Raw genomic sequence first — 21,277 nt, 5'->3', positions numbered from 1 at the left:
AAATCATCTATTCTTGGTAATGGATACTTATTCTTAATCGTCACTTTATATAGTTGTCTTTAATCAACATATAGTCGCATGCTCCCATCTTTCTTTTTTACCAATAGTACTGGTGCTCCCCATGGTAATACACTTGGCCTAACAAATTGCTTCTCCAAGAGTTCTTCTAGTTGCTTTTTAAGTTCTGATAGTTCCAACAGGGACATTCTATATGGGACTATAGAAATAGGTCCCACTCCTGGTACCAGATCAATGCTGAATTATAATTCTCGTTCTGGGGGTAATCCTACAATATCATCAGGAAATTCTCTCACTACTGGCAAATCATCTAACTTTTCTTCCTTTCCTTCTACTAGTAAGGACATTACAAATCTTTGAACTTCTTCCTTTAAGGTAACATCTTCGTAGTTGGTACTTTGAATCCTTAACTACTCAGAATTGTCGTGTTCAAAATCTCTAAACACAATAGTCTTCCTGCAACAGTCTATGATGACATGGTTGTCAGATAAACAGTCTAATCCCAAAATAACCTCCAATTCTTTTAAAGGAAAACAGAATAGATTCACTATAAAGTTTCTACCATCTATACTAATAGGACACTTCGAGCATGCTTTGGCAGTGATAACAGGGTCATTACTCGGGGTATGAACAGACAAATCAAATGGCAATGCTATGGTAGGTAATCTCAATTGTTCCACACAACTAGTAGAAATAAATGAATGTGATGCACCTGAATCAAACACCACAGATAAAAGGGTGTCTCGGATAATACACGTACCTCCAATCATCATGTCAGAGTGAGATACTTCTTTTTCGCTCATTGCAAAAACTTTACCATAAGCCTTTGGCCTGCTAGCTACCCCTCCACTAAGATTTTGGTTGTAATAGTTTCTATTGCCTCCATCTCCTTCCTTCTTTACCATCGGGCAGTCACGGGACATATGCCCAGGTTTGTTACAACTAAAACATATTAATGGTTTTACTGGGCAATCTTTTTTTTAGTGCTCTCCTCCATAAGCAAAACATCTTCCTCTAGGTAGAGCCGACATATAGTTTTTACTATTACCACGGTTTTGAGGAATCTCAATTGTGGGTCCCCTTTGACGTTGTTGCCTCTGATATGGCTATCCTCTTCCAAACCATCTCCTTTGATTACATTGAGACCCATAGTTCTGTCTCTGAAGACTCAGAACGGTGTTCTATGAACTTGGCAATCCTTGCTTTATGATCTTCTTCAAAAATCCTGCATCTGTTCACTAATGTAGAAAACTCCTGAATCTCTTGCAATCTTATGGCTTCCTTAATTTCAGTGCAAAGTCCATTGACAAACTTCACACATCTAGGCCTCTCGTTGATGGCATTATGGTAGTGGAAGTGATACCGTGAAAGTTCTTCAAATTTTGCTGCATACTCTCCTACATTCATAGATCCTTACGTTAGTACCAAGAATTCCATCTCTTTCTTCTCTCGAACATCTTCTGGAAAGTACTTTTCTAAAAATCTCTCTTGAAACAAGGTCCAAGTAATCATTACACCTTCCCTCTCAAATCTTTGTCTCACTCCATCCCACTAATACTCAGCATCTTCCGTTAGTGCATAAGCAGCAAACACAACTTTGTCATTCTCTGTGCATCGTAGGGCACGAAAGATCTTCTCAATTTCTTTAAGCCAAATTTGTGCACCTTCTGGATCATATCCTCCCTTGAATCGGGGAGGGTTCTTCTTCTCGAATAAGTCTAATCTTGTCAAGGCATCATCACCTTGAGGTACACAGTTCTGTTGCATCTGAACTTGTCGGTCCTGCTCCATTGCAGCAATTAGTCTCTCCACTGAAGCAGACAGTCGACCACCTCGTCCCGCCATTGTTTCCTGTTCATCGAATCGAATTTGACTTAGTCATCAGGAAATCATCATTGATGTTAAATCATGGTAATTTCCTATACACAATTCACTACAAAGAGTACACAACAACTTAAGTAGACCTTTCCCCAGGCCTAAAGAGCCGAACTGCTCTGATACCACTTTTGTAACTTTTTACTTTATAAACCCTCAATTAGAGAATTAGTGATTTTATATATATATATATATATATATATATATATATATATATATATATATATATATACTAATAATCTTTCCCTCATACGCAATAACAATGTATTAAACCATTAATTGCAAAAATAAACTTTTACAAGAAAATTTTAAATGACACATTTCAGAATTTCATCACTGCATAAAGTACTTAAGATAAACATTCCTAAATATTTAGATATCCTTTTACAGTAATACAAAGGGCAAAATGGTTAGTAAGTTCCCCGCATTACACAACACTGTTTATTGGGGAACTCAATTACCATTTCACCTATCAACATAATTACATTCATATAAAACATTAGTTACAATTTTTCAAAATAATAAAAGAAACACTAGAGATGACATCCTACAGAGCAGCATAACTAATAAAAAAGAGTGGCTTCTACTCGGTACCATAAAGATCTATGTACAACAAAATAATACATACGACTAACCTTTGCCACTATACAAAAAAACAAAGTAGTATCAGTGCTACTTCGAATCCATATCTTCAGACTCATCGGTGTTTGGTGCTGGTATGAGTTGAAAAGGATTATTATTATCTAAGTCAATGGTTAGTCTAGTCCTTATGGTAATAGGGACACCACCTCTGAGTCCTGCCGCTCTCCTAAAAAATGTAGTAAGTATACTCGCAAAAGTATGAGTGTGTCTATCTCAATCGTGCTGCCATCGATGTGGCTCCGGGCTAATGAGCCTGATCGTCAGTTTCATTTGGTGTGGAATCTAGGCCATCTCTCTCTACTACAGGTGGTAACCGATCAAGTCCAATGAATACCGCAGGTACAGAGAAAATAAAGAAAATAGAAACAACGATAGGGTGAGCCACAATTCATACATCACGTTAAAATCAAGCATCATAAACATTCACATATCAATCACATTCCAAATGAATGATGATGATGGTGCATGATCGTAGTTTGTTTTTCTAAAATGTCCATGCATGTGGGCCCGAATCGTTTCTTTAATCAGTGCTAGGGTAGCCAGGAGTTGACACTACTAGGTATGGAAATCCACCCACAGAATTGTTGAGATCCATGCTCAAATATGATTGTGTAATAAAGTTGATCAAAGTCATAACGGAAATTTTCAAGCAGATTGCACAAGGTTCAGTGTTTTTGCCATAACTCAAGATATACTTAATATTTTAACATGAGACCAGTTTCTAAATTTCAAGGGTTTATTTATCTACAACTTTTATGAAGGAGTTAAGTTCAAATACCCTATCGAATAGTGCCAGTTTTCAGGTTACAGTGGCTGTTTATAACAGGGATCAACTACATTAACACTCTGAACATACCTTAGTAATCTGGTCATATTTCACGCTACACATAAGATATTGACATGAAACCAATTTCTAAATTTCAAGCATACAATTTCTTACAACTTTTATCAAGGAGTCGAGTCCTAAGTTTACACTCATAAGTCTCAGTAAATCAAAATCTGTGGCTGTTAGAACAGGGCAACCTCCTAAGGTGACAGCTAGAATACCTGTTAGTAAAATAGACATAACTTGAGTTACAAATATCCGTTTGAGGTGAAACTAGTGGTTAAATTTCAAGTATTAAAAGGGATACAACTTTCTTGAAGACATAAACTCCTATTTCAGTCCATACAAATCTCAAAATTTAGTGAACAGTGACCTGCAAATTTGGGTTCTTAGGTTTTTAGCTCAACAACTTCTAATCCTCCATTTCAAGCATGATTCTAGTATCCTAGATGTAAAATCACAACAATAAAATTAAGATAACACCCTCTCCATTCCTATTCAAGCTCATCCAAGTAAGAAGAGAAAATTAAATAACACCATTTAAAAAAAAAATAAAACTATATAAGTGTAGAGGAGCATATGTGTAACAAGTTTGCCTCTTGAAGTTTCTCAAGAAAGTCAAATTTTGGCCCTCAAAATCAAGCTTGAAGGTGAGTGTATTTGAAAGAGAAATGTAGAAAAATCTTACTGAAGCTTGTAGAAGAAGATGCATTCTCTCTCTCAATCACTTTTTAAAAGTAAAAATTTAATTACTTTATTTGTTTTTTACTTAAAAAATTTCACTTTTGCAAATGTATATTTCCTTTTCAGTTTAATAGGTAGAGAAAATATAAAAAAATAGTAAAATATTTAGAATAATACTGGGATAGTCACTAAAATTTTAATTCACTCAAATTGCTCTCGGATCAGTTCGTTTCTTGTCTACTTATTAGACACTGAAAAATAAAATTTTAAAATTTATCAAATTTCATTGTAAAAATTTACTTTCCAAGATCTTTCTAATATTATTAGGCTCTCGTAAAATTTTCAAAATTTTACGGCTTTGTTTGCTATAGAATTAGATTCAGTTTGAAAATTTATTTATTTTTGCTAAGATTTCCACAAAATAGGCCAATTTTAAGTATTTTCTAAAAATTTCAGAAAAATTCTAGAAAATCAAAAATTATCTAATGAATATAAAACTCTAAAGTCACATTAAATAATTCCTAATAATTTAATTTTTTAAAATTTTCACAAAGGTTCGGTCAAAATTTAGGAGACCACGAATACTGAGAATTAGAATGTTACATTTTGTATTTTTGTTTGACCTTGTATTAGGTCATATTTTTGGGCATGTATTCAGCCTAAATGCCTATCCCCTTTCTTTTCTTGTTTTGAGGCCTATTAGAGATCATTTTGGGCTTTGAGTTAGCTTGTCTATATATAGGCTAAACTCCTTTGAATTTGGGAATTTTAGAATTCATTTGATGCATTGTGCATTTTTCTCCTCCCTTGTAAGTTGAGTTTTTCTCTGAATTTTCTCTTTAAAAAATTCATAACACTACTCTTGTCATGGATTCTTTCATGTGGTGACACTACTCTTATCATGGATTCTTCCATGTGATGAGTGCAAACTCAGCTTATCTTCAATCCTTTGAAGTGGTGCTACATCAATACTTCCTCTTTCTTGCTTTCTATTTGCAATTTTCTTCCTTTTTTTTTGTTGAAATACGTTATTTGAAGCATATATGAAGCCAAAACGTGGCTGGTATATGATAAACCCACATTTTACCATAATTTTTAGTATAATTTTGTTAATAAATAAGTAGCAAAGTGCTAAGTAAACTTGAAAATATCATAAAAATTACATTAATATTCATAATTGTGTAAATAGTTTTAATTTTTAGATTTTTAGTCAAATTCTGAACAATTTGACTTAAAAGTGACTTAATCCTTATGCAAAAGCTTGAGCTGAGAATTTGAGTTGAAGATTGAAGTGAAGAAAGTAGAGGAATTGAGCTTAAAAGATGAAGAATCAAGTGTTATATGAAAGGCGTAATCACTCTGAGTACGTAGAGTGAACACTTTGAAGAAGAAAATTCATATAGGTTAAGAGAGTAGCTACTTCAAGTGTTCAAATAGCTACATAATTGAGCACGTACCCACTTCAAGTGCCCAGAGTAGCTACGCAGAGTACGTAGCCACTTCAAGCGTTCAAAGTAGCTACGCCCAAGGTTAATTCAGAACTGTGCAGTGCGCGTAGCTACTTCAAGTACCCAAAGTAGCTACGCAGAGCACGTAGCCACTTCAAGTGTCTACGCAAAAATAACAGAATTTTAAATATCACTTCTAAGTGTCAACTTTGGGCGATTTGAGTTCTTAAATCAGTTTTAGAAGCTTCTAGAAGACCTTTGATGCTAGAATTCTCAGAGATTAACATGTAGAAAGGAAAAAGGCAAGAAAAACCTTATAAATAGAAGTTAGAAGTTTAGAAAAAGGAATAGACTTTGGTTCATTTTTGTTATTTTTCACTTTGTAACTGTTTTAACTTCCAAGGAAAGTCAGAGAGAGAGATTGGGAGTGACTTTCAAGCTTCATTTCTAGAGGAATCAGAGTGAAGATTGGGTCTTGGAAGATGTTCTTCTGCTTCTTGTCTTCTTCTTCTCTTACTTCTCCTTTCTCCATTGTAATGTTGTTCTAAACCTTTTTGGTTAGGGATCTATGAATCCAGATTTGATATTGTGATGTAATTGTGGATTGAATCTTGAGATTTTAATTGAATTGAGTATGTGATTCTGTTCTTAATGCAGTGTTGAACTAATCATTCATTCAATTGAATTTAGAGGAATTTTCATCAATAAAAATTGAGTTTATTTCTCAGATTTGAATCATATGCCTAGGTTATTGAGATCTTAGGAATAAGTATCATGATCTAGTAATCCTATAATTTCTAAAACTTAATACAGTATTTGATTAAATTTTACCTAAGGGATTAGGGAGATTTAATTAGGTATTAGGATCAATGAGGCAAGGAATTGTCCTTTGGTTAAAGAAGTGAAATTGATTATCAATCAATTAAAATTCTCAAGAGTTCAGAACATGATTACATTACAATTGAAAATCTGGTGAAGTGATTCCTAACTATTTTTCATATAGCATTCTTAATACAAAATTCGTATTTTGTTTTTACAGCAAGTTTATTACCTTTTATTGTCTTTATTTCTTTCTTTCACATATTACAAATCCCTCAAATGAATTATTTTGCTCAATTAATTGTTAAATTGTGAATTGATAATTGAAATAAGATCCTTGTGGACGATACTTGGGGCTCATATTGAATTTCAAATTTTATTACTTGCTACAACTACCTAGTATACTTGCTAGTTACTTCTCCAATTTGGTGACAATCTACCTGTCGGAGATCCAATTCTTTGGTCTTTCTTGATGATCTTTTTAAAAACACATCATTTGGTATCATGAGCATGGTCTAAGCAGGTACGAAATTCTTAGATCTACACTTTTATAGCTTTCTTTTTTAAAATTTGATTCCATATTCTTCATCTTCACCTTCACCTTCTCCTTCATATAGATCCATTGGTTGATCATGTTTCTTTTAAATTTCAATTTTGGCGCCAAAACTTAAAACTTAGATCTATTTTGAATTTTGAAAATTCGATTGTAGATCCTTGATCTATATTCAATTCCGATCAAAACCTTGTAATCATTTTCATAATCGGACAACTTATAAATTTTTCTACCAAAATTTATTTGAATTTATTTTTTAGATTTACTTTGATCTATAAGGAATTTTGAAAATCTGATTATAGATCCTTGATCTACACATAATTGCGTACAAAACCTTGTAGTCAATTCCATGATTGGATAATTTTCAATTTTTTGCTCCAAAATTCAGATCGCAACATTTCTAGATCTTGACTAGATTTTTGTGTTTCCACCGAACAAATGTTTAATCCATTCCTTAGTGTTTGTGAAAAGTTTTAATCGGCTTAGTTTGTGGAAATCTATTCTAGTTTGTGAAATTTTGAAATTGTGCTTGTTAGCTCTTGGCATCAATTTTCTATATATGTGTTTTGGCTATTCTAAGTGTGTTTCTTGTTGATTGATCAAGTCTTAGAGTTTTAAAGCTTTTTCCATCAAGTTTTATTGGTTGTCCATGTGTTGTTCTTTCTTAGTTTTTGTCACATATATTCTTCCTTCTTGATATTAGAAGATGATGCAACATGCTTGATCTAATTTTGGTGTTGTCTAAGTGTTGATTGTAAAGCTTGTTGAAACTATGTTTGTTTACAAAAGTTAGTGAATAGATGTTGTAATTGTGTTGTGGCTAAAAAAAAAGAATACAAAAGAAAAAAAAAGAAAAAAAAAAGGAATCCAAAAGCAATTGGTGTACTAAGCATGCAAGCAAGAGATTGATCTTGAATAAGAAATTTTTGGTTGATACCAAGGTTTTGCAAGAAAAAAAAATAGCATAGTGAATTTAGTTTTTGATTAAATAAAAATTGCATTCTAGTGTTCTAAGTTCCATTTGAGTGCTTCCTTTTAAAGTTGCTTTAATTATAGTTTGTCTTTTGTTGATTTTAAGTTTGTCACATAACTACTCCTTATTTGTTTAGCTTTTATTGTGTGAAACTTTTCTTGTTTTGTCTCTTTGGAATCCTTAAGTTTTGTATTGAATGGTTGTCAATTGTGCCTTATTTTCCTTCAAAGCATGGTAGCATAATAAAAGATGAGTAAGAGTTGAATAGTTGTGTATTTTCTTTTGGGAACTTCATTGAGAATTCAAGTGTGAGTGTAATGAGAGCTAACATCCATAAGGAAGACAAAACAACTATAGCTAGGTTTCTAGGAGGCTTTAATAAAGAAATTGGTGATGTAGTTGAGCTTTTACCTTATGTACACCTAGATGATGTGGTACAACAATTCATGAAGGTCGAACAACAACTAAAGAGAAAGAGATCATATAAAAATTATTCTTCATCAAGTTATCCTAGCAAGACCTCTAGTTGGAAAGGTAATTGGAATAGGGAAGAAGATAGTAGAAAAGATAAACAAAAAGAAAATAAGTTGACCTCACATTTTAAAGAAAAAGGATAATAAATACCTCAAGTCCCAACTTAGCAAGCCCAACTCAAATGAAGGTAATTCAACGACCACCTCCATTAAGTGTTTCAAGTACCTAGGTAGAGGGCATATAGCTTCTCAATGCCCAACCAAGAAAATCATGATATATAGGGGCAAGGACCACTTCTTTAGTTAAGAAGAAGGAACTAGTTCTTCTTTTTCTTCTAGTAGGAATGAGGAATACACTAGTGGAGAGGAAACTTGTGGGAGTTAGGAAAACCTTTTGATCATGTAAGAGACTTGAATGAGTCTCAAAGAGAGAACATCTTCTACACAAGGTGTTACATTAAGGAAAAATTGTGTGCACTCATTGTGGATGGGGGTAGTTGTGCAAATTGGGCAAGTGTGAGGTTAGTTGAGAAACTAAGTTTAGAAACAACCTCACACCCTAAGCCATACAAAATTCAATGGTTAAATGAAAAGGGTGAGATACGTGTGAATAAATAAATCACCATAGGGTTTACCATAAGGAATTAAAAAGATGAGGTTGTATGTGATGTGGTACCCATTGAGGTGGGTCATTTGCTTTTATAAAGGCCATGACAATTTGATAAGAATGTCACCCATAGTGGAACCTCCAATAAGATCTCTTTTGTGCATAACTCTAAGAAAATCACATTTATTCCTCTAACACCTAAGCAAGTAATAGAGGATCAATTAAAAATAAAAAACAAGAGAGATAAAGAAAAAGAGTCTGTGGGCATATCCAAGGACAAAAAGCCTAAGAAAAAGGAAAAAAGGTGAAAAAAGAGTTAGAAGAGATAAAGACAACTATGAGCTTGCCTTAAGTCTCAAGAAGGAGGGATTCATTGCCAAGATGCAAGATGTGAAAAGAATCCTTTATAGTAGCCAACCATTGTATTTGGAATGCCATATGAATCCTTTGACTCTTGCCATTACTCTTTCTTCTTTGGATAAAAGAGTCAAGGCTCTTTTATGGAATTTTGAGGTTGTGTTTCCTAAGAAAATTTCCAAAAAATTACCACCTAATTGGGGGATAACAAAAGAAGTAAATTGGACGCCAAGTATCTTTTTCCCTCTTAAGATTTCATCTATTTCATTCCTTGTACATAGAGAACTTAGTAGAATTAGGATTTTCTTATATTCTTTTGAGTTGTGGTATTATAGACATAAATCTTTTGTTATAGTTTTTGAATCTAGGCATTTAGAAACACATATGTTGTGTATGAACTCAATCCGATTTCCATTTAGTAATGACATGCTACATTTGAGGTCCAATTCATTAGGCATGATAAGCAATAAGTCAAGTGTTCTCCCATTAGGTAATAATACAATTATAGTAACACATGACTTTATGCATAATGATGAGTTCATACTACAAAGTAGAATGCATGTATCTCATTTTTCTTATAATCCAACTATGTTATGACATTACACTTCATTTACTAATGACCTTGTCTTTAATAGTTTTGTATGTGTTTTCTTATAGACATATCTCATTAATTTTGTATGAGCTTTTGTAATAAAATACTAAGGATCAAGAGGGCTAATCTTTGATTCAAGTGGGTTCTTTCCATAACTAAGTACTTGATCTTTATCCTTCACATTTCTTGAGACTTATTTTGTATCTTTTTCTTTGTAAGCAAACTTTATGGCTTTCATGAGGTAAATGACACTTCAAATTTGTGGCCAAATTCTTCCCAAGAAGGAGAGGATGATGTGATCCTAGGAGTCAAAGGATCACACATGTATATATTTTTTACTTGCTTTGTTCATGTTTAGAATAAGTTTGTTTTGGGCCTTGCATTTTGGCCATGGGCTTGGGAAGCCCATTGGGCTTTAGAGTGGAGTTTTTTTTTGTATTTTGTTTGGGCTTATATTAGGCCATATTTTTGGGCATGTATTTAGTCCAAATCCCTATTCCCTTTCTTTTTTTGTTTTGAGGCCCATTAAAGACCATTTTGGGCTTTGGGTTAGCTTGCCTATATATAGGCTAAGCTCCTTTGTATTTGAGAATTTTAGAATTCATTTTATGCATTCTGCATTTTTCTCCTTCTTTGTGAGTTAAGTTTTTCTCTAAATTTTCTCTTTAGAAAATTCATAACAATACTTTTATCATAGATTCTTCCATGCGGTGAGTGCAAACTTACCTTATCTTCAATTCTTTGAAGTGGTGCTACATCAATACTTCATTCTTCTTACTTTCCATTTGCAATTTTCTTCCTTTTTTTTGTTGGAATACATTATTTGAAGCATATATCAATCCAAAACACTACTGGTCAACCTCTTGAAGATCCAATTCTTTGGTATTTCTTGAAGATCTTTTCAAGAAACACATCACTAATGGAGAAGCAGAAGTTGAAGGACTTGAAGATAAAAAATTATCTTTATCAAAACATTTAGGATTCAATGAAGCAAAAATTCCAAGGTTCTACAAGAGTGAAGAGAGCACAATTGCAAGCCTTGAGCATAGATTTTGAAGTTCTGAGGATGAATGAAGGAGAGACGGTTAATTCATATTTTGCTCGTACATTAAAAATTGCTAAAAGTATGAAGGTGCGTGGTGAGTGTATGCGTGAGAATGTCATCATTGCAAAAATATTGAGGTCCATGATTTCTAAATTTAATTATGTCATGTGCTCGATTGAGGAATCCAACAATTTAGATGTCATGACAATTGATGAGTTGAAGAGCAGTCTTTTAGTTCGTGAGCAAAGAATGAATTGCCATGAAGAAGAAGAACATGTACTGCAAATTACTAATAAAGATAGAGGAGGAAGAGGAAAAGGAAGAAGGGAAGACTTTTCCAGAGGTGGTCGAGGTAGAGGAAGAGGAAGACAAAGACAATTCTTAAACAAAGCTAAAATTGAGTGTTTTAATTGGCAGAAAAGAGTAAACTATGCTGAGATGAAGGATGAAGTAAAGGAAGAAGATGAGCTCTTGCTAATGTCTATGTTGATCTCCAACAAGGTAAGAAGAAAAATGAATGGTTTCTTGACTCAGGGTGCAGCAACCATATGAGTGGAGATAGGAAGTGGTTTTTAGAGATGGATGAAAGTTTTAGACACACTGTAAGGCTTGACAATAATACTAGAATGGTTGTGATAGGGAAAGACAATATTTGCTCGAATGTTAATGGAGTTACACACGTAATTTCAAATGTTTATTATATTTTTGAACTCAAGAACAATCTATTAAGCATAGGATAGCTTCAAGAAAAAGGCCTAGCTATTTTGATTCAGATGGGAAGTGTAAAATTTATCATCCCAAAAGAGGGCAGATTATGGAGACTAAAACGAATGCAAATAAGATGTTTTTCTTGGTAGCTATTATGGTACCAAAAAATTCTACGTGTTTTCAAATGGAGTTAGAGAATGAATCTCATATTTGACACTATCGATTTGGTCATTTAAGCTATAATGGCTTGAGGGTACTTTCTTCTAAGAAGATGGTGAATGGGCTGCCCTCTATCATGACCTCAAAGGATCTATGTACATATTATTTAGTAGGAAAACAACATCGAAGCTCTCTGCCAAAAAAAGGGTTTGTGGAGAGCATCAAACAAGTTTCAACTTGTACATGCAGACATATGTGGACCTATCAAACCAACTTTAAATAGTAACAAGAGGTATATCCTAAGTTTTATTGATGACTTTTCTCGTAAAACTTAGATTTACTTCTTAAATGAAAATATGGAAGCATTTTCTATGTTTAAAAGTTTCAAAGTCTATGTTGAAAAAGAAACAGGTGCATATATTACTTGTTTGAGGACAGACAAAGGTGGTGAATTCACCTCAAATGAGTTTGGAGAATTTTGCAGGACTCAAGGCATAAGTAGACAATTGACTACACCTTATATTCCTTAGCAAAATAAAGTTGTTGAGAGGAAAAATAGAACGATAATGAATATGATGCAGTCTATGTTGGTTGAGAAACAAGTTTCCAAGGTGTTTTAGCTTAAAGCCGCAAGATGGTGTGCATGTTCTCAACAGGTGTCTTACGGTAGTTGTGCAAATAAAAGTCCCGAAGAAGCATGGAGTAGATTGAAACTCACAGTGGAATATTTTCAAGTCTTTGGATGCATAGCTCATGTTCATATTGTAACATCTTAATTTAATTTTTTAAATAAATAAATTTTGCAATAAGTGAGAATAATAAAAGCTTCATTCAATGGTTTCAAATACATAGTTCAATAAAGTGCTTCAAAATAAGGATGAATTACAAATTTTGAATCAAATCATTGCTACAGGACCTATCAATACATCCCAGTTTTCAAAACAATTTTTCAAGTCTTATAGGAGTTTCATTCATCCCTTTCACTAAGTCTGGTTTTGATCATCTTAGTCACCTAAAAAATAAATGTAAGAATGAATACTCTACACTATCACACACACACACACACACACACACACACAAATATAGAGACTCACCTTGCGCATTCCACATGTTTCTAACATAATTCAAATCATGCATCAAACAACATACATTCACGCTTTTCAAATATTCCAAACATTCTACACACAAACGTGCACTCACTGCACGTTAGCTACGCTCACTGTGGTATTGTGATCATAGTTTCTTGATACCCTCAATATCAGGGACTTACTCAGTTTCATACCATAAATGGTCGCCGATTAGTCCCTGCCTCACGAATATAATGTATGCGGTCACGGCCCCTTAGTAAAAGTGTTAGTCAGAGGCCATGTCAGGAGGAGAGTGTGTGGCCTGTGGTGCACCCATGTTCACTGTCGGTGTCACCACCACCCTCTCTTCTTTAAGGCATTTCTACCGTTACCATCTTCCACACCCCAGTGTATCGCTGTAACCATTCATAGTTTTTATTTTCACACATTACATGTACACATATAATCAGTCACATTACATTCAAACTCACCACAATTCTATCACAATCCTATATCAATCAAATTCATTTCATCACACATATCACCCAGTAACTATCATGCATGCTTTATACGAAATTTTCATTAAAACATGTATTTTCCTATGCTTTATCTCTACCATATTTCATTATCCAACATTATAAACGAATTTCAAACCAAAGGAGATAGGGTAGAGTCCTCTTTACCTTGAATTGAAGATTCAATATGAAATAATGGTAAAAAATGTCTCCCATGCAGTATTTCGTTCTAAACACATGGAAAACTTCATGAGAAACCGAGAAAACAAAGAAGAGGGATCAAAATCGAAATCCCATTTCATAACACTTACCTCCAAATATTCCAAACGTGATTTCAACCTTCAATCTAACGCATAAACGGCTTTAGAGGCAATTTAATCGGTGAAAATGGGTTAAGGGTCGAGAGAATCGAAAGAGGGTTTGAAAGGAAAAGTGATAAATAAGAAATGAATTTCTCAAACCCTAAACCCCTCAAATACCCTAGGATTCGTGATACTCTCGCTACAGCGAGACATCTCTTGCTACAGCTAGACCCTTTCTCACTACAACGAAAATATAAGAGAAAATTACACTTTAGTTTCTGCATAATATCTCTACAGCGAGACTAGGCCCAAAAAATTATCCCTCTCTATTGCTCTCTTGCTACAGTGAGAACGCAACAGAGACATCCAACTCTCGTTGGACCTTTTTGCTACAACGAGAATTTTCTCCGTACAACAAGAATGCCCATCTAGTACACACTAACCTATGTTTTCAATCAGTCCAGTCAAATTACAAATCAAACATCCTCAATACACATTTACGTGTGTATCCACTTATGGTCATACACACATATACCCACATATATTCACATCATCATCACATAAATCAAAATGCACATTCAAATAGAAATCTACAATTTATATTAATAATCAAAATACTATTACAAAATTCAGAGTATTACAACTCTCCCTTCTTTTCGGAAATTTTGTCCCTGAAATTGAATCAAACTATACAAAAAACTCTAGATACAATTCTCTCATTCTACTCTCTTTTTTCCATGTGGCATTTCCTTCATCACTTGCACTTTATATCACATTCATCGATGAAATCTCCTTACCCCTTAATTGCTCAACACGGTGATCTGCAATCCTCACCGAGTACACATCATAGGACAAGTCCTCCCTTACCTGAACTGGGTTAAGATCAATCAGGTGAGAGGGATCTAACACATACTTCCTAAGTTAAGATATATGGAATACCGGATGTAGGTTCGAGAGATTTGGAGGTAGCATTATCTGGTACGCTATAGGACTGATTTTACTCAATACTTCAAATGGTCAAATAAACTTAGGAGACAACTTTCTGGATTTCAGAGCTCTCTCCACTCCGGTCATAGGTGAAACCTTAAAAAACACGTGGTCACCCACCTAAAACTCCAAATGTTTCCTCCTCTTATCATAATAGCTCTTCTGCCAATCTTGTGCAGCTTTCATCTTCTATCTGATCGTCTTGATCTACTTATTCTGCTTCTGAACTATGTCTGGTGCACACAGAGTAGCCTCCCCAGTCTCGTATTGACACAAGAGAGTTATACACTTCCGTTCATATAGAGCCTCAAACGATGCCATCCTAATGCTGGCGTGATAGCTTTGTTGTACATGAACTCTACCAATGGTAAACATTCTTCCCAAGTTCCCTATTGCTTGATCATATAAGCCCTCAACAATTCCTCCAAGAATTGAATGGTCATCTCAGTCTGACCGTTAGTCTGTGGATGATAAACTGAACTAAGCTTCAGCTTAGTGTCCAACGCCCTTTGCAGACTCTCCCAAAATCGCGAAATGAATTTCAAGTCTCTGTTGGATACCACATTAGTCGACACTCTATGCAGCCTGACTATCTCCCTCACATACATGTCTGTCAGCTTCTCTAATTTGTACTTCATGTTGATTGAAATAAAGTGTGCAGCCTTGGTCAACGGGTCCACTATCACCCAAATGGCATCATGGTTGTTCCTAGTCCTCGGCAACTCAAAAACAAAGTCCATGGAAATATTATCTCGCTTTCACTTAGGGATCTCCAAATGTTGCAATAACCCAGGTGGACACTGGTGCTTCACCTTTGCCTTTTGACAAGCTAGGCATCTCGACACATACTCCGCCACATCCTTCTTTATCTCATTCCACTAGAAATTCTTATAGAGGTTCTGATACATTTTGGTCACACTAGGGTGGAAACTCATTCGGCTCTTATGCGTCTCCTCAAGTATCATTTGTTTTAGCTTATCAACTTGGGGAATACACATACAGTTTTAAAACTTGATCACTCTGTTCTCATCATAGTAAAACTCCAAGTTCTTCCCCTCACTCTTCTGTCTCATTATGTCCTGCAGGAAAGCATCTCCTGTTAAGCATCTCAAACGTGTACCAAGAAGTAATTGTGGATCGTCATCATCCCAAGGTACAAACTCTTTGGTGTTACCTCCATAGCGAAGCTCATGTCTGAAACTTCTTAATTAGCTCCATCTTTTTAATCATCATTGCTGCCATGTGCGATGACTTCTTGCTTAAAGCGTCGGCCACCATATTTGCTTTATCTAGATGGTAAGACAACGTGAAATCGTAGTCTTTGAGGAATTTCATCTACCTCCTCTAACGCATGTTCAACTCCCTATGATCAAACAGGTACTTTAAACTCTTGTGATCGCTGAACACCTCAAACCTTGCTCTATAAAAGTAGTGCCTTCATACCTTAAGAGCAAATACCACTGCGGCTAACTTCAAATTATGCGTCGAGTAGTTGACTTCATGTGGGCGCAATTACCTCGAGACATAGGCAATTACTCTCCCGTCTTGCATCAAAACACTTCCAAGTCCATGTCCAGATACATTGCAGTACACATCAAACTTCCGTTCTGGGTCAGGCAAAACCAACATAGGTGCTAAAGTCAACCTCCCTTTCAGTTCTAAGAAACTAGCTTCACACTCTCTGCTCCATTTGAACTCCTTTTCCTTGTGGGTCAGTTTCGTCAGAGGCAAGTTATTTTACAAAATCCTTCAATGAACTTTCTATAATAGCTCGCTAGTCATAGAAAGCTATGAATTTTCGTCACATTCGTCGGTCTCAATCATCAGGCTACTACTTCTACCTTTGCAAGATCTACCATAATTCCATCTTTCGATACCACATGTCCCAAACAATGGATTTGTGACAGTCAGAACTCACACTTGAAGAAATTGGCGTACAACTACCTCTAAATTTGCAAAAATATTCTCAAGTGCTCGGCATGCTCCTTCTGAGTCTTCAAATAAATTATGATGTTGTCAATGAACATCACCACAAACTTATCCAAAAACTCAGAAGATTCTGTTCATATAGTCTATGAACACAGCAGACGCATTGGATACTCCAAACGACATCACCAAGTACTCATAGTAACCATAATGCGTCCTGATGGCTGTCTTAGGTACATCCTCATTCTTCACCTTGATCTTATCGTATCCCGATCTCAAGTCAATTTTCACCTTGTGTGTTCTAGATCTTGGTTTTCATTCAATATTTTAGCTTGATTGATTACTTGCATTGCAATTTACGTTTCATTCTCTGCAATTTAATTCTCTACGTTTAATTACAAAACATTCCCAAATATATAACCTTTTCTACATAATTGATATTAAAACAATGTGCATTTGCATCCTTGTAAGAGATGACCTAGGTTGCTCCCTAAACTGCATGTTTTTATGAGGAATTTAGTAACTTTTGATACCAGTGCAATATGGATATCAAAAATGGCGCCGTTACCAGGGATGCATTTCGTATTGTTTTAATTCAATGGTGCATTGTGTTTTTTGCATTCTATGTTTAAAAAATTTGTGTTTGATAAAAAAGAAAAATATTTTGTGTAGTTCAATTATTCTGTTCTACATTCTGAATTGTATTGTGTGACCAGTGATCTGTGATTTGTGTTCTATTTTTAGTGTTTAGTTCGTTTGCATTTGATTTGGTTGTTTTGTATTGTGATTTCTCATATGTCATCTGTGTTCTGAATTTTGTGTTCTGTTGTATTAATAGTGCAAACGTTTGTGTTCTGTTATCATTGAATTTGCATGTGTTTGTGTATTGCATGATGTATATTTGTTGTGATTTAATTCGTGCTTGAGTGTTTGATTAAGTCCAATAGGTTTGTGATACCATATTGTATATGTTTACATTACTTGCTGAAAATAGAAAATAGAAGAGTAGTAGAAATAGGTTGTTCACTTGCTGATTGCACTGTTCACACACTATTCATATACTATTCATCTGATTTTGAAAAATTCTAAAAAATTAGTTAGAGGTAGAATTTTAACCTGAACTTTTGTATGCACATTTCTAATTGTGTATATTAGTGTGTAAAGTTGGTAGATTTAAAAAGCATTTGTAGAAAAATATATACACTTTGGTGGTGAAGAAAAATTTTGTGAAACTTTAAAGTGTCATAACTTTTGCTAGGAATGTCAGAATTGAGCTTATTTTAATGCATTTGGGGTAGAAAAAAATTTCATATGCAATGCAACCCGCTTTGTCGGTTGAGACTGCCCAGATTTTCAAAAATTACATGTTTTCCAAAAGTTTTTTTAATTTTCTAGCATTTATTGACCTAATTTTCTTGACTCTGGGCTCCTAGTTTCCATACCAAATCAATTCAAAAAATTCTAAAATTTTTTGTGGTGTTATCTTATACCATATAGAGATTTATCAAGGCCTTACTTCAATCATATCTTGCATTTTGATAGTACTTGCTTTGTTATCTGACTCTATCCATTCAGGAAGTGTGTGTTGTTCCTTGTGATTGTAACCTTGCATGACCAAATCTAATCCAGACATACTGCATCCATTTGACCTTGAGATTGAGAGGACGTGATTAAGGCTTTTGAAATTGAAGAAAGAGTACAACACTACTCATAGTCAAATTATTTCTCAATCAAGCAACATGACAAACAACTACGAGAGGACCTTGAAGGAGCTTGTTGCCCCTGATGTTGGCCACCAACCATTGTGTATTCAGATACCGCAATTACAAGAGGGTGTAGCAAGTTATAAACTGAAGTCTGGTCTTATTCATTTGCTTCCAAAATTTCATGGTCTTGTAGGTGAAGATCTACACAAGCATTTGATGGAATTCCATGTAGTTTGTTCTACCATGCGGCTAGTGGATGTGCTTGAGGACTTTGTGAAGATGAAGGCATTCCTATTTCATTATGTGACATGGCCAAAGACTGGCTGTACTTGCAGTCAACACTACTTTCTACATGGAGTGACATAAAGAGGATATTCTTCGAGAAATTCTTCCCTGCATCCAGAACCGCAACAATAAGGAAAGAAATAAGTGGCATTAGACAGCTGCAAGGACAGAGCTTATATGAGTACTGGGAGAGGTTCAACAAGTTGTGTTCAACCTATCCAAATCATAAGATAAATGAGTACCTGTTGATTCAATACTTCTATGAAGGGTTGATGCCTATGGAGCGCAACATGATTGATGCAACTAGTGGAGGTGCTTTGATGGATAAGACTCCTGCAGCTGCAAGGTATCTGATCTCCAACATGGCAGAAAATTCTCAACAATTCAATTCTAAAAACCTGACCACTAGAGCTGTACATGAGGCAACCATAAGCAGTGTTACTGCAGTTGATAACCAGAGGCTGGAAAATAAGCTTACTAAATTAACTTCCCTGGTGAGGCAATTGGCCATGGACCAGACAGTTCCACAGATCCAGCAAATGTGTGGTATTTGTGTAGGTGACCATTATACAAATTCTTATCCTTAGCTGCAGGAGACATCGCAATCTTCTCATTTGGTAGCGGGCATACACCCTTCTTATCAGAGCCACTAGCAGCAATATAACCCTTTCTCCCCTACATATAATCTAGGATGGAAAAATAATCCTAATCTGAGGTATGGTCCAGGGCCAGCACCACAGCAGCAACAGAAGTATACTTATCATCAGCAACAGTAGCCTGCACATCCTTCATACCACCAGCCAGTACACCACCTTGTGCAGCAGCAACCAAAGTATTTACCTCCTTCTTTGAGATAGTAGTCTGCACAGCAGAACCAAGCTCAACAATAACCTCTTGCATAGCCCAGTAATGGACCTTCCTTAAAGGAGTTGATGAGCCAGATGGTCACTCAAAGTCTGCAGTTTCAGCCACTATTCAGGACTTACAGACCCAAATTAGGCAGCTGGCGACCTCAGTGAATAATTTACAGCAGTAAGGATCTGGAGCACTTCCATCTCAGCCTGTAGTTAATCCTAAAGGTAACGTGAGTGCTATTACTTTGAGAAGTGGAAAGGAACTGACCAATTGTCCAGTGCAGGCCAAAATAGTTTCAGATAAATGTGTGAAGTCCAGTGAAGGTAGTGGAAGTGAAGAAGGAATCCTAGATAATTCTGTGCAGTAACAGCAACAGATTCCCCTTCCTTTTCCATCCAGAGATCCTCCATCAAAGAAAGTAGAAATTGATCAAGAGTTGCTGGATACCTTTAAGAAAGTGGAGATCAATATTCCCTTGCTGGATGCTATTAAATAGATTCCTCGGTACACAAAATTCTTGAAGGAGCTTTGTACTTATAAAAGGAATTTGAAGAAGAGGAAAGTCTAGACAGTTTCATCCTTGTCCCAGTCTAGTCTTCAACAGAAAAGTGGTGATCCAGGAACATTCTCCATTCCCTGCACAATTGAAGAGTCCTCTTTTGCTAGTGCTTTGCTGGATTTGGGAGCTTCTATCAATGTCATGCCATCAGCTGTATATAAAATGTTGCATTTGAGAGAATTGAAACCAACCAACGTGATTATTCAGTTAGCAAACCGAAGCACAGCTTAGCCTTTGGGAGTGCTCAAAGACATGTTGGTAAAAGTTAACCAATTGATTTTTTCGGCTGATTTTTACATTCTTAATACAGGATGAGAACTCGACTTTGATTCTAGGTAGACCATTTCTGATGACTGCGAAGACCAAGATTGATGTTCATATTGGCACACTGTCTATGGAGTTTGGAGATGACACAGTTCACTTCAATATCTTTGATGCCATGAGACATCTAGTTGAGAGTCATTCGATGATTTCTGATTGTTCTTATTATTCTATTTTTCTAGTCGATATAGTGGATAGAAATTCTGATTTTGATTCTGATATTGGTGTTATAGATTCTGATATTGTTGTAGATATAAATATGGATTCAGATTTTGATTTGTCTCAGTTTTCATATTTAGATTTAGATGTTCTACCAGGCTGCACCTGTGATAGTGGCATATGTTCCATTTGTGCTGAGATTGATATTGTGATATCTTTTATTGTTTTAGCTTCCATTGCAGGTGCAGATCCAGATTCTGTGATATTCATAGCTGCTGCAACCCCACAACCTCCATTATCAATTATTCCACAGCCGCCTTCATTAGAGTTGAGTCCTCTGCCAAAATACCTTAAATATGCTTATCTGGATGCAGAGCATAGGTTCCTAGTGATTATTTCCAGCAGCCTTCTGGAGGACCAAGAGGAGAAGTTGCTGCAAATCCTAAAGGTGCACAGGAAAGCCATTGGCTGGACCTTGATCGACATTCTTGGAATCAGTCTGGCTATATGTATACACATGATTCATTTGGAGGATGAGTCTAGACCAGTGAGACAACCCCAAAGAAGACTCAATCCTACCATTCCTGATGTAGTGAAGAAGGAGGTGACCAAGCTACTGATTGCTGGGATCATCTACCCTATTTCTGACAGTACATGGGTTTTATCTGTCCAAGTGGTGCCTAAGAAGTATAAGATTACTATTATGCAGAACCAGAAGAATGAGATGGTTTCCACTAGAGTTGCCAACAAATGGAGAGTGTGTATTGATTACAGGCGACTCAACCAGGCTACTAGAAAGGACCACTTCCCTCTTCC

General features: G+C 35.4%; 2 protein-coding genes across 2 annotated transcripts; one reads left to right on the top strand and one right to left on the bottom strand.

Moving 5' to 3' along the window:
• Positions 1-428: 428 nt before the first annotated feature.
• Positions 429-1,425, bottom strand: LOC113859831. Its single transcript, XM_027492510.1, has 3 exons — positions 1,157-1,425; positions 779-960; positions 429-730 (listed from the first exon to the last, which is right to left on the bottom strand). Exons 1-3 carry the CDS (start codon positions 1,423-1,425, stop codon positions 429-431), a joined length of 753 nt encoding a protein of 250 aa, XP_027348311.1.
• Positions 1,426-10,852: 9,427 nt separating this feature from the next.
• LOC113859830 lies at positions 10,853-11,464 on the top strand. Its single transcript, XM_027492509.1, has one exon. The coding sequence runs from the start codon at positions 10,853-10,855 to the stop codon at positions 11,462-11,464; it is 612 nt and encodes a 203-aa protein (XP_027348310.1).
• Positions 11,465-21,277: the final 9,813 nt, after the last annotated feature.

The sequence above is a fragment of the Abrus precatorius genome, unplaced genomic scaffold (assembly GCF_003935025.1).
Source record: "Abrus precatorius isolate BTA unplaced genomic scaffold, Abrus_2018 Scaffold2, whole genome shotgun sequence".
In the NCBI taxonomy this organism is placed as follows: domain Eukaryota; kingdom Viridiplantae; phylum Streptophyta; class Magnoliopsida; order Fabales; family Fabaceae; genus Abrus; species Abrus precatorius.
Note: the sequence above shows the minus strand (reverse complement) of the source record. Positions and strands in the feature narration are given on the sequence as shown.